The 14151-nt window shown below is 50.2% G+C and overlaps 2 protein-coding genes across 4 annotated transcripts in view; one reads left to right on the top strand and one right to left on the bottom strand.

Annotated features, from left to right (window-relative positions):
* LOC108529590 (uncharacterized) overlaps window positions 1-5180 on the top strand; it is a 67882-nt gene extending 62702 nt beyond the window's left edge. For all 3 annotated transcript variants that reach the window (XR_001885582.1, XR_001885581.1, XR_001885583.1), the window contains one exon: window positions 4821-5180. The gene's annotated coding sequence lies outside the window, so the exon portion shown is untranslated. The remainder of the gene's footprint in view (window positions 1-4820) is intronic.
* A 7087-nt stretch (window positions 5181-12267) lies between these two features.
* Window positions 12268-14151, bottom strand: part of IRF1 (interferon regulatory factor 1) — an 8410-nt gene continuing 6526 nt past the window's right edge. The window contains exons 9-10 of the mRNA XM_017872027.1: window positions 13568-13703; window positions 12268-13281 (exon numbers count right to left, since the gene is read on the bottom strand). Coding sequence (XP_017727516.1) covers window positions 13157-13281; window positions 13568-13703 — 261 coding nt within the window. The 3' untranslated portion in view covers window positions 12268-13156. The remainder of the gene's footprint in view (window positions 13282-13567; window positions 13704-14151) is intronic.

Here is a 14151-nt window from a genome sequence, read left to right as displayed (position 1 = left end):
TGTTGACCACGGCTGTTGCCCACTGGCCCCTCTTGGGAAGAGCAACCTATCAGGTGTTAAAGATGGTCTTCCTTTCTCTTCTCCAAGCTAAACATGACTAGTTTCCATCTCACCATCTTCTGGCCCTCAGCAGACTGGTTATCCAGCCTGGAGAGGCAACAGTAGTATCCAGATGTGATCTGAACAGGCAGAACCATGGATGCAGACGGAAAATTCAGGTTTGTGTGCTTCGGCAGTCACTATATGCAAATTGTAATGGGGACAGTGGCTGGCATGGCCTCCAGCACTGTGGGAAGGATCAGGGTGTCTGCCCATCATTTTTCTCTCTTTGATAGACACTATTTACATAGACACTGTTTTGGTGTAAAACCCTACGTTGTAGCCCTTGTCAATAGTGTTATGTTTCTCCTCAACTGTCCTGGAAACTCCCTAAGGTGACTGGCTTGTAGGCACTCCATACCTGTTAGCTAGTATTATTTATTTATTGTTTTCTTATTTGAATGGGCAATCATTCATGTCATTTAATGAGCATGGGCTATGTGCCAGAAATCACCAGGTGCCAGAATGTAACGCTGAACTACAGTAGACCTGTCCCTGGCCCCCAGAGCTCCCAGACACACTAGGAAGACTTGTTGATTGAATGATAAACCTTGATGGAACTCATGATTAACATCTTCACCACCAGACATCATTGAGTGCTCTCTGTGTGTTCAACTCAGAACACACCCTTCCTGCACTCAGAGACTAGAATGTGAGAGTCACTAAGGGAGTCACCATTGTGGGAGTGAGAAAATCCTGGACTTGGAACTGGCTAGGGATCACCTCCCAACTCTGCCATGAACCCACTGTGTGACCATGGGCGAGTTACTTGACCTCTCTGAGCCTCAAGTTATCTTATCAGTGAAATTGGGTTAATAATATATCTCTCAGTGGCATAAGAGGATCAAATAGGGTCACCACACTCCACAACTCCAGGAGATGCTGTTAACATTTTAGTCTATGGATCCTCTGGTGGCCTAAGATTTAAATGAGAGCACTTTTGCTATGTGACCTGAAGTTAATGTCAATAAGTTGTAGCTATTGTTATATATGACGTAAGCAGGGGTCACTGCAGGCCAGCAGGCTGACACAATTTGTTCTTCAAGGAAGGGCAGGGCTCTGAGAAGTGCAGACTATGATGCAGGTGAAGGCCAGGAGGCAGGGACTCCCAGGGCAGGTCTGGAAGGAGTGAGGCTGGTGAGGGAAGTGGTCAGCATCCTCAAGGCATGAGTAAGGCGCTTGCCCTTTTCTCCAGCCACAGAGGAGCTGTTTGAAGCTGGGCACAGAGCTGGGATGGATGAGACCAAGGCAAATACTTTACTTATTAAGCTGCAAAGGACCCTAGGGAGCATCTTATGCAGCATCTTGTCTTACCAGGCAAACAAAAGCCAGGGAGGGAAAGTAGTGAGTCTCCAGGGTCACACAGCAAGGCCAGGGCCCAGGCCAAGACTCCCACCCCTGCAGAGCCCAGCTCAAATTATTCCTTGAGCCCAGTTTGTGGCTCCACAAAAGAAAGTTCCTGGCACTTTTTATATTTATTTATAATTTTTTTCTGATTATAAAAGTAATTATAGGCCAGTCAAGGTGACTCACACCTATAATCCCTACTTTGGGAGGCCGAGGAAGGAGGATTACCTGAGCTCAGGAGTTTGAGACCAGCATGGACAACATGGCAAAATCCTGTGTCTACAAAAAATTAGCTGGGCATGGTGGTACACACCTGTAGTCCCAGCTTCTTGGGAGGCTGAAGTGGGAGGATCACTTGAGCCTGTGAGGTTGAGACTACAGTAAGCCGAGATTGCACCACTGCACTCCAGCCTGGTCAACAGAGTGAGATTTTGTCTCAAAAAATAAATAAGTAAAAATAATTATAGGTCATCATGGAACATTTTTAAACTATAGAAATATAAAAAATATTTTTTATATTATATCACCTGTAATCCCACTATCCAAAGGTAATCACCTTTAGTATTGTGATGTATTCACCCATCTGTGTTCCATAAAAAATTATATATTAATTAGATTTGAATTGTGTTGTATATAGTTTCATGTCCCCCTTTTCCCCTGTAAAATTGTGCTTTATGAGAAGGAGGGATTGTTTTTAATGTGGAAGAAACCCTAGAAAACCTTTTTTTTTTTTTTTAAAAAAAAAAAAAAAGCAAAGCCCCACAGTCTGCAGTGGTTGGAGGACATCCTGTGGGGCTGCACGGTGGCTCTGTCACACATCCGGTGTGAGCTGCAGGGTGGTGGCAGTGGCTGGGTCCTTTTCTCCCCTGGCCAGGCTACACCCTTCTGCCTATGGGTGAGACAGAGTTTTGAAGCGTCTGCGCTTACCCCTTCCTTCCTAACACAGGATGCTGTGATCATTCACCCTATCAAAAGGCATGTGGGGTTGTGATCATTACTGTTTGCATCTCAAGCTGTGCAGCACAATATTTTCTCGTGTGTTGTCTCACCTGAGACTCACACATCCTGTGAGGCAGATAAGACAAATGATGTTGTACCCATTTTACAGATGAAGAAACTGAGGCTACAAAAGGTCTAGTGGCTTATTTGAGGCCACATAGCTAGTAAGTGGCAGAGCAGGGACTTTATGCAGATCTAGCTGGCATCCAGTAAGTTTTTTTTTTCCTCTAAACTTTTTTTTCTGGTAGTCCTAGCTCTTCCAGAGCTAAACTGAGTCCCCTTAGTATCCCCTTAGTAAGGCCAAGGACTGAAAGTGTTATGAGTATTATGGATGTATGGAGGGGCCATGCAACTCCTTCCTGGGAGTCTTAAGCCAAGCCCTGTGGCCTCTGACTAGTTGTCCTAGGTGGACTGACCTCAGCTCACTGAGGTTTGGGGAGGGGGCTCAAAGAGGCAGCTGCTTCCTGTAGAGAGGTCTAGCAGAGGCACTCTCCTGGGGGGCATCCTTCTTGACCCCCTCCATGCCATGGAGACCCATTCCCTGCCCAGGGCTCTAGAGTCTGAGCTTCTCCCAGAGGGAATGGAGTCTTTCACAGAGAGGCTGTAGAGCCTTCCAAGAATGAGTCTAATCCATGTGCAGGGATTTTGGGTAGCTGCATCCCCCAAATCGTTTCCCAGTGGATCCGTTTCCTATTGCTGCTCTAACAAACTATCATAAACAGGGGCTTGAAACAACGCAATTGTTTTCTTTTTTCTTCTTCTTTTTTTTTTTTTTTTTTTTTTTGATACAGAGTCTTGCTCTGTCACTCAGGCTGGAGTGCAGTGATGCAATCTTAACTCACTGCAACCTCTCCCTCCTGGACTTAGGCCATCCTCCCACCTCAGCCTCCCAAGTAGCTGGGACTAAAGGCATGTGCTACCACACCTGGCTAATTTTTTGTATATTTTATAGAGACAGGGTCTCACTATGTTGCCCTGGCTGGTCTCAAACTCCTGGGCTCAAGCAATCTGCCTGCCTCAGCCTCCCAAAGTGCTAGGATTACAGGTGTGAGCCACTGAACCTGGCCCATTTCTTTTCTTATAGTTCTGTAGTCAGAAGTCCAAAACAGGTCTCACTGGGCTAAACTCAAGGTGTCAACAGAGCTGCATTTCTTCCTGGGGGCTCTAGTGGAGAATCCCTTTTCTTCCTTTCCCTTTTCAGCTTTTAGAGGCTGCCTGCATTCCTTGACCTGCAGCCCCTTCCTCCACTTTCAAAGCCAGCGCTGGCTGGTCAGGTCTTTCACAATGTGATCTCTCTGGTTCTGACCCTTCTGCCTCCTTCTTCTTCATTTAAGAACCCTTGTGATTACACTGGGCCCACACCAATAATCCAGGGTAGTCTCTGTATTTGCAAGTGAGCTGGTTAGCAACCTTAATTCCATCTGCAGTTTTAATTCCTCTTTGCCATGTAGCAACGTATTCATAGGCTCATGCATTAGAACGTGGACCTCTTTATTCCACTGTGGACCAATATTCTGCCTTCCACACCCAGCCTCTCTTCTGAGTTTTCCAAGGGCCCCCCATCCTCAGGCATCCTCAGGCATCATCAGGCATAGACAGCGGGCTGGGCTAGACCACAGCCAGGATGTTCCTGCCACTATCAGAGAGCTCCTTTCTGCCCAGGTCCCCTCCCACCTGCCTACTCCTCTTTCAGCTCGTTCTGTCCAGGATTCCTCTTCCTTCATCCTCTGCTCCCAGTCTTAGGTAGAGAGGAGCTGGGCAGGAAGTGCCAAGGGGTGTGGAGATGGAGGAGGGGGAAGGTAAGGCCTGAGGCACCAGGGCTGTGGGAGCCCAGGGAGCTGAGGCCTTTCAATCCAGACACCCTGCACTTCTTAGGGTCTGGGGCCTCTGGGGACCACACACTGAGCTCCAGGGCTGGAGGGGTGGCCAGCCAAGTATTAGACCCTTCCACCTGTATGTCCCTAGCTGCCCTTAACAGCCATAGTTCACCTGGCCCTTTTCTTGGGTGATAACAGACTGTCTGTCTTCATTTATTCCCTTTCCCCTGTCCCTCCCTAGGCCTCAGGCTGGAACCCCGTAGTCCCACCTTCTCGGGAGGCAAGGCCCCAGCCATGCCTCTGTCCCTGAGCTGCTTGGTGTGGACATGGGGGATCCAGAACCCCAGCAGGAGGGCATGATGGCGAGCACAGGGCAGGAGGGGCTGGACAAAGTCTTTGGCCCTCAGGGAGGGTGACCAACTGGCCCTGGTTTGCCTGGGACTTTCCCAGTTTTAGCACTGAAAGTCCCAAATCCTGGGAAACTCCTTGGTCCTAAGCAAACTGGAACAGTTGGTCAGCCTATCTCCAAGTCCTTTCGCACCTCCTAATCTATTCTAGATCACCTCTGCAGCCTGCACAGCTGGGCCTTTTGACTCCTGGATCCTAGAGAGACCTGGGCACTGAGGAAGGGTCCCGAGCCAGTACCAGGAAAGGATAGACTCCTGCTTGCAGCATTCCCAGCAGAGGTATCACCTGTGGACACCGCGTCTGTGTCTGCATATGGTAGAGCTCCCAGATATATGTACAAGGGAGTGAAAAAATGTGTTTACACCCCAGTCTCTAAAAATTCAACACCCTGGTTGCTTCTGGGTGGTATATTGCAGGTGACTTTAATATGTGTTATTTGCAGGCCGGGTGCGGTGGCTCAAGCCTGTAATCCCAGCACTTTGGGAGGCCGAGACGGGTGGATGACGAGGTCAGGAGATGGAGACCATCCTGGCGAACACGGTGAAACCCCGTCTCTACTAAAAAATACAAAAAAAAAAAAAATTAGCCGGCCGTAGTGGTGGGCGCCTGTAGTCCCAGCTACTCGGGAGGCTGAGCCAGGAGAATGGCGTGAACCTGGGAGGCGGAGCTTGCAGTGAGCTGAGATCCGGCCACTGCACTCCAGCCCGGGTGACAGAGCGAGACTCCATCTCAAAAAAAAAAATTAATTAAAAAAAAAAAAAGAATATGTGTTATTTGCTCGTCTGTACTTCTTACTCTTTGACAATTAAACCATGCTCCTTTTACTTATGTACATTTTTAATAAAAGAAAGTTGTTAATGACTCAGCCTTCTATCTCCAGTCCTGCCGAAGGAGACAAGCGGTCATGCTGCATGTTGTACACACACTGGCCCTTGTTCTGGGGCCTTTGACCTTGGCTGCTGGTTGGTCATGGCCTGTTCTGCCCAGGGTTCTACTGCAGGGGCAGGGTTGGTTATTTCTCTGTGCCCTTTTTGCCTCTCAGCCTGCTTGCTCCTCTGGACCCCAGAGTCTAGCCTGGTTCCCCCAGGGGAGGGACTCAGAAAGTGCTACTATAGAGACATGCTAACTACATCTCTACTGAGCAGCAGGAGATGCTCTGAAGTGCCAATCCTGGCAGAACACTGTGAAAATATGGAAGAGATCAGCTGCTTGCCCCTGGGGAGCTTCCAGTCTGGTTGGCGAGATTGGGTACCCTGCAGCCCTTGTGGGGTGGGGACTGGCAGTCAGGAAGGGACAGGCCCTAGAGGGTGAGGCTTTGCCTGTGAGGGCTGTCACCAGTCAGAGAAGGGAGGGCCCCAGGGCTCCATTGCACACATCTTAGGATGGCGAGAGACCAAAAATGGGGTCCTCCTCAGTGACCTGAGGCAGGCCCCACAAGCTTGGGGGTAGATGGTCTCCTGGGCCCAGAACTCTGGCCACTTGCCACCTATGACAGAAGAATGGTGATGAACACTCCCCAGGCTGTTCCAAGTCTTTGAAAAGCACCCCAGGTCCTTCTCCCTGCCCCACCCCACTCCCACCCCATATGGGAATGCCAGGCTGTAGCCTTCGCTGTGACCTATCCCAACTCCAGCTCCTCTCCATATCCCAACAAGCCAAGCAGGAGCACTTGGAGGGGAGTCCTGGGTCCCCAGCAGAAACAGCCCTCCACTGCCTCCACAGTCAGGTCATCAGCCCCCACCCCAGCCCCCACACCGGTCCACCGTTGCCCTGGTGTGGCCAACATGACAGGACTTCTTGTAATTCTGGCCTAATGGTTCCCACATCCCCAAACACCAACTCCATGTCCATATGCCTCCCTTGTTCCACAAAGTCAGCTTTCTCCAAGAAATCAGAGAAGCACATGATCCCTGCTACACCTCTCCTGGGGCCTCCCTCCTGATCTGAGATCCTGGGTATATCCCGTGGCCTCTCTGAGCGAAGGTATAGCTGAGTTGTGTGGGGTTTTTTGTTTTTTTAACCACTGTGTAAGAACTCACTACTTGGGCCCCAATTCTGGACAAATTCCAGATTGACAGTGTGAGGGAGAGGTGGTAGCAGAACTGGACATCCCCACAACATTGTTGCTTTGAAGGAAAGAAGGAGGGCAGAAACAGGAGGGGACCCAGCATTTGGCCTGAAATGGACGCAAAGGCCTCACCCAGGCTGCCCCTCTGGGCTGGCACAGGAGGGCAGGGGAGAGCCTTCCCTAAACAAAGCCTGCAGGTAAATTCCAGTGCCTGCCTGATGTAGGGTAGCAACTGGCCAGCTGCCAGAGGTGCCAGGTGTTCTCAGGGATCAAGAAACCAGGAATTAGGCCCACCAAAGCCATAGGGTCTGACCCGAGCCTGGTGGCTGGGAATGGGGATGTATCTGTGCGTGGTCCTGAGTCTCACAGTCAGCCACCCAGGGTCCAGATCTCTAAGGAACCCCAGGACCCAACAGCAGGTCTGGTTTAAAGCAGGAGAACAGGAGACTATGTTGTCTTGCTGAGACAGAAACATGGCTGAAAAGTCCAATTTGATCCTGGGAGCTGAGATAAGGCCTAGCAGGCCAGAGTCCCCTGTTTGCTCCAAACAGGCCTGCTGTGGCTGAGCTGCCCCCTGCACTGAGGCCAAGTTACAAGCCTGTCTGTGTCCCGGCCCCTGGGGGCCCCACCCTTCAAAACTGCAGGTGGCCTCCAGGGCATAGGTGGGGCATGGCTTCCCTTGAGGACCAAGCCAAACCCTACCCTGTTGGGGCCCTGGGGCCTGTAGCAGCAGAGCCATGTTGCCAGGGGTGTCGGAAGCTGTGTGTGCTGGGGGAAGGGAGGAGAGCTGAAGGCAGGACAGCACAGCAGCTGCAGCTTTTGCTGCCTTCCCTCAGCATCCACAAGTGCTTGCTTGGCATAAGGCGCTCGGGCCCTGCCCCTTACTAGTTCTCCCCAGCTTCTTATGTAGGCCTCCGTGTTCTTCTCTCAGGCAGCCTGATATGGAACCAACCTGGATTCTGGGCACAGACAGATGTGAGTTGGAACCAAGGTTCCATACTGATTAGGTGGTGAGAGTTGGTTTCCTGGTCTGTGAACAAGGGCCGTGGTGGGGTGCCAGTGCCATGGTGCACACGGGGTGCTTGGCACAGCACCCAGCACAAAGTGAGCACTCAAGACCTGTGTTGCCATTATCCAGCCAGACTTTGAGGTCTTTTCCAGTTCTGCTCATTTGTGAGCTTGTGGGATCATCTCCTTGGGTGAGGAATGGTGGGCTGGACGTCTGCCTCCCCTCTTTCATTCAGTCCCCATGTCCTTGCTCCATAGCCTCCAGTATCTCCCCAGCTGAAGTTTCACTCAGCACAGACTCTGCAGGCCTGTGTCTTACCACTGAGCCAGCAGACGTGGGCTTCTATAACTCCTCACCCCGAGAAAACCAGCATAAATGGGTCTCTTGAGAGCTGCTGGAGCTAGGAAAACTATGTGGCCAGCAGCTATACCCTTCTGCTGACTTAGACTTGGCCCCACAAGGGAGCTCCAGATGATAAAGCCAAGCTCCAACCTGCCAAGTACTTTCACCCCTGGAAAAGGAGGGCACCAGTTCCCCCTTCTCCCACCCCAGGCCTCCTTCCTCTGTGACAGCTGGCAGAACTGGGGAAAGGTTAGTGCTGAGTTCTGCTGAATTGGAGGATTAGTCGTGCCCAAGTTAAGGAATAGCATTACATCTGATAGAGACGAAAGCTTTCTGTAGGGTCACTGTATTAGCCCTGGGTGCTCCAACAGGACTGCCTGGAGGACATCTGTACCCCCTTTCCCCTCCACATATAAGGGCAGATTTTTGGATCTGTGCACAGTGTGAAAGACCAAGTGGTCCCAGAGAATGACAACCTGGCTGTTTCCCAGCCCCAACAACCAGGAGGCATCACTGCTAGAGAAAAAAACTCTACCTCCCAGGGCTACCCCAGGATTTCAGTTCCCACTTTGGCAGGCCCCACGGAGACTTCCAGAAAAATCAGAGAAAGTTCTTACCTTTGAAGTTGTAATGGTCACAACACCCTGCACACAGTGCACTGAGAGATGTTGAAAGCTGACTCACCAAGAAGGGGTGGTTTGCATATTAGCTTCTAGCTTTCTTCCTATTGCCAAGTGAGCTGAATGAATAAACCAGCCCAATGAAAGTGACACCTTTGGAGTTAAGGCAAGGAAGCCCATGACTAACCACAAATACCCTCAAATGTCTGTAAACTTGGCCCAACATGAGAAATCTAGCTGGTGTGGCTGAGCACCACTTTGTCAGTTTACCCCAGTGGAAAGTGGTCCTTGATGACAATGATATCAGCACAACCCCAACAAAACAGATCTTTCAACAACCTCCTAGCTCCCTCAACCTACAACTTCCACCATTAGTGCTCATACTGAAACTCTTGAGAATGACCCACAGAAGCATTGTCAGGTCCTTAGAATGGCCTAATTATTAAGCACAAACTTGGTTCAGATCTTACTAATACTGCTCTGTTTCAGGCATTGTTTGGCTAATGACTCGGTAGTGTCAGCTGCCATCACCTTTAGGTGAGCTGTCAGACCTTATTTTGTTTCTTTTCCTAGGAAAAGGGTGAGGTCTTGGTAGGATGTGATGGGACAGCTCTCCATCCTGAAAGGTCTGGCTCTATCCCACACTACTCCAGGCTTGGTCCCTAGGACCCAGCTCCGTTGTGATGGGGGCCTGGGGAGAGTTTTGAGGTCCCTCCCTGGAGATTCCGAGCAGTTGCTACCAACTGCTCCTGGTATCAGAGGGAACTCCTGGCATCAGAGGGGATGGGGAAGTTGAGGACTTCATCTTGGTTGTGGAGATTGGAAGCTGACGGACATAATTCCTCTCTCTTTTTGGTAATTTACAAGCAATTACCTTTGCTTTTAGAACTTGAGAGATTTCCACAGCCGCCCAAGACTTCACATACCCACTGCCTACCCTCCATCAGGGATTAGATTGAAGGGCAGGAGAAAGAGAAGTCAGAGCTGCTGCTTGTTCTGGGTGGTGTCCCTTTCCTCCCATCAGTCCACTCTACCTTGCTCCACACCACCACCTGCCATCACCCACTAGGAGACCCCAGATGGAAGCCACAGGTGGCCAGCCACCTCAATCCAAATCTTAAAAAGGGCTGGTCCCTGAAGGAGCTGAAAAAGGCCATCCTGTCTAGCCTTCTGTTCCCAGGTGAAGCTATTCTTGAGAAATCCAAGTGGAGTGAAGCTTCCAAGTGAAACCTTTTTTTTTTTTTTTTTTTTTGAGACAGAGTCTCGCGATGTTGCCCGGGCTAGAGTGCAGTGGCATGATCTCAGCTCACTGCAACCTCCACCTCCCGGGTTCAAGTGATTCTCCTGCCTCAGCCTCCCTAGTAGCTGGAATTACAGGTGCGCACCACCACGCTTGGTTAGTTTGTTGTTTTTCAGTAGAGACAGGGTTTCACGATGTTGCCCAGCCTGGTTTCAAACTCCTGAACTCAGGCAATCCACCTGCCTCAGCCTCCCAAAGTGGCAAGATTACAGGTGTGAGCCACCACACTCAGCCCAAGGGAAGCTTCTGACTAGCAGGGCCTGGGATGGGGGCCTGTCCAGGCATCCACATATAGAATATTTACCCAGCAGGAGTCCACCCACCACTCACGCAGTATCTCCAAGATCAGGGACCAATACTTCCTGAGCTTGACAGAGGATGAATGTGTCAGACTGACCTCTGCCCATTTTATAGTTTTCTCATCATTTTCTTACTCAGTCTTCCCTTTTCAAGGGCCCATACTCTTCCAGATGGCTGGGCCTAGTGAGTGGGGTCACAGTCCATATGGTTTCTGGGACTGAGAATGTGCAAGATGTGTCCATAGAGCTTTCGTTTCCTAAGCAACATATTACTGCCATGATTCCATTCCCTAGACGATGCTGATGGTACAAGCTGGCTTCTCTTGGCCAGCCTACCTACTGCTGGGTAGTGTTTATGCCCCACAGCCAGACACTGAAGAGGGAGACAGGAAAAGCACATATCCAGACCTTCCACCCTCAGACATTCCTGTAACTTGGGCTTACCTGAAGGGGTCATTGTCATATGTCAGGAGTTCCCAAACTATGGTCTTCAGAAACACTGTTTGCCCTCCATAGAGGTTGTGTGCATCAGCCCAGGCAGAATCCTGCTTCATGTAAGGCCAGTTTTCCTAATGCATGTGTGCATGGACGTGTCTTGTGCTACACTGCAGGGCTGGTATTCAGCACCAATAGTTATTGTTGGCTGCTGAAATAGCAAACTACTAGAAATGGCAGGTAAATAGCCCCAAGCCCCTATCCCCAGTGTCCTCCCGCTACTCAAACCCCTCTCCCTCAGATCTGCCCCCAGTCCAGTATCTACCTGCACTGTTCAATATGGTAACCACTGACCACATGTGACTATTTACATGCAGTTTATTAAATGTAATTAAAAGTTCAATTCCTCATTGCACTGGTCACATTTCAAGTGCTTAGTTGGCACATGTGGCTAGTGCCAGTGCCTACTGTATTGAACGGTACAGAGAGAGCATTTCATCACTCTAGAAACTGGATGGCAAGTGCTACCCATCACAGCAGCTATGGGGACCTTTCTTGGGCTGCTGACTGTTCTGATTGTCTGTGACTATGTCATATCAACTAACTTTTTGGAGCAGCATCTGTGTGTTAGCAGGACACATCACCTATGGCACATTCCTCAAAACCTAACACTCCTTGGGCCCCAGGAGCCCAGAATCAACTGACAGCCATGGTGATAGTCAAGGACAGGTAACTATGTTTATATGAGCACGTTCCTGTGACAGAAATGTCCCCTCCTTCTGCCATCGTCTATGTGAACATAAAAGGAATTTTTTTTTTTTTTTTTTTTTTTGAGACAAAGTCTGGCTCTTGTCACCCAGGTTGGAGTAGAGTGGCAAAGTCTCGGCTCACTGCAACCTCCGCCTCCAGGTTCAAGTGATTCTTGTGCTTCAGCCTCCCGAGTAGCTGGGATTACAGGTGTCTAGCACCAGGCCCAGCTAATTTTTCTATTTTTAGTAGAGATGGGGTTTCACCATGTTGGCCAGGCTGGTCTCAAACTCCTGACCTCAGGTGATCTGCCCACCTCGGCCTCCCAAAGTGCTGGGATTACAGGCATGAGCCACCGCACCCGGCCAAATGAAAGGATTTATTTATTTTTGTTGTTGTTGCCCAGGCTGAAGTGCAATGGCATGGTCTCGGCTTACTGCAAACTCCACCTCCCAGTTTCAAGCGATTCTCTTGCCTCAGCCTCCTGAGTAGCTGGGATAACAGGCGCCCACAACCATGCCCAGCTAACTTTTGCATTTTTAGTAGAACTGGAGTTTCACCATGTTGCCCAGGCTGGTCTCAAACTCCTGACCTCATGTGATCCACCCATCTCGGCCTCCCAAAGTGTTGGGATTACAGGGGTAAGCCACCACGCCTGGCAGAAAGGATTTTATAATAGATGCATGTCCCTGTTCCCCCCAAAGTCAAGTTCAGGTGAGATGCCAATAATGAGTCCATCAGTGTTTCCATAAAAAGTAAAATCATCTGCAAGTAAAATTTCTCTCTAAAAGGCCACACCCCTTATAAACAATTTACTTTTATAAAAGACAAATGTACATATTTACACATGTTCTTATGTGTTCACACGACTTAATAGTTAGATGACATTTCCAATTTTAAGTCATACCAAGGCGCTCACATTTCCCTCCCTGGGCCTGTTGAGAGCTGCTGGGGCTTGAGGGGGTGGTGGGCGCCGAGCAAGGCACTGTATAAATAAATGCAAAGGCCAAGTGCTCGGGGAAAACGTTAGTGTACACCTCTGATCAGAAATGTGGCAAGATCCACAAGAAAAAGTGCCAAGTTTTTTTCCCAAGCCCCTCAGCCAAAGCAGGGAGCAGGGTAGAGCTCCTCTGAGGCTGAGGGAGCATCTCCCCGAAGGACCCCACTTTCCTTCACATTTCACTGGCTTTGGAACAGTCCTCAGGGCTCAGCTGAAAAGGGGGTGGTTCTTTGGGAACGAGATTCATTTAGTGCAATTGTCTGTTAGTGCAGAGCCAGCCCTGGGATTGGCGTTATGCTTTTCTGGGGTCACTAGTCTGTTCCCCTAGGGGTCAGCCAGTGACAGCGAGACCCTCTCCAGGCAGCTGGGCTCAGAGGAAAAAGCCAGACACGGACTCCAGTCCAAGTCTCTGACCTGACACACCAGTCTCAGAACCTCACGTTCCCAGGAGGCAGGACCAGCTTTACCCCACAAGAAAAACCCAGACAACTGGCCTGCCAGGCCCTGAGAGGCCCATGACCCAAGGAGGGAGGCCCCATCGCCACTTGGCAGTGGGATCACACTTGGCTGTTGAGGGGCCCACAGAAGTCCAGCTTCTCTGCACCATATCCACCAGGATGCCAGGTCCTGCTTGCCTAGAGGAGTAGGAAGGGCCTAGGGGCCCTGCTACGGTGCACAGGGAATGGCCTGGATGGAGGGCAACCGGACTGGGGTCAGCAGGCTGTCCAGCCAGGTGGCATCCATGTTCTTCAGATCTGTGAAGACACGCTGTAGACTCAGCCCAATATCACCTAGAAGATATGAAGAAGGTTGTATGAGGGTGGGGGACGGTGGTATAACGTGTGCTTCCGCCTACCCTTGAAGACCACAGACATGGCCTCCGCTCTTCACAGCACAGCAGCAAACATCCACTCAGCTTCAGGCAAACCTTAAGGCATGGCAGCAGTAGCTAATTCACAATGTGTCAGTACCCCAGATGCTTTACCGCACTGCTCCCTGGCCCTGCCCCCAAGCTTTCTCCATTCCTATGTAATTCTCCCTCCTCTAAGAAGCCATATGGATCCAGGGCCTTCTTACCCCCTGGGCTGTCAATTTCTGGCTCCTCCTTACAGCTAAAGTCTCCATAGACAGAGGTGGGCTGGACTCCAGGTTCATTGAGTAGGTACCCCTTCCCATCCACGTTTGTTGGCTGCCACTCCGACTGCTCCAAGAGCTGAGGACAGAAGAGCAAGAGGCTATCAACTCCCTTCCAGTGCAGACTCACCCTGTGGCCCTGCCCTCAATGAACCAGCTCCTCTCAGCCAGGATCACACCCTTGGCCATTTTCACAATCTCAGATAGGATGCAGAAGTGCACTGCAGTCAGGACAAGGGCCCAGGAGGGAGGAGGCAGAAATGCATGTTGGCACTGGTCCTCAACAATTCATTTCCCACCCCTCTCACACCCACTCTCTGGCACTCCACTCTCCATAACTTCCCTCTCAACTGTGTAAGGACATAGTAAGAGGGAATGAGGCTTAAAACAAAGGTTAGCAAAACAAATCAAGAAAAGATGACTAGAAAAGCTACAGATAAGGAACTATGTACATGTCTTAATTTTCTGGGCTGATGGAACAGCTGGGTTACAACTACTGCAAAACTTTTTTGTTTTTTTTTTTTTGG

Source organism: Rhinopithecus bieti, unplaced genomic scaffold (genome assembly GCF_001698545.2).
Source record: "Rhinopithecus bieti isolate Rb0 unplaced genomic scaffold, ASM169854v2 scaffold_5889, whole genome shotgun sequence".
Lineage (NCBI taxonomy): Eukaryota > Metazoa > Chordata > Mammalia > Primates > Cercopithecidae > Rhinopithecus > Rhinopithecus bieti.
The sequence above is the reverse complement of the archived record's forward strand: the minus strand, read 5'-3'. Positions and strand labels throughout refer to the sequence as shown.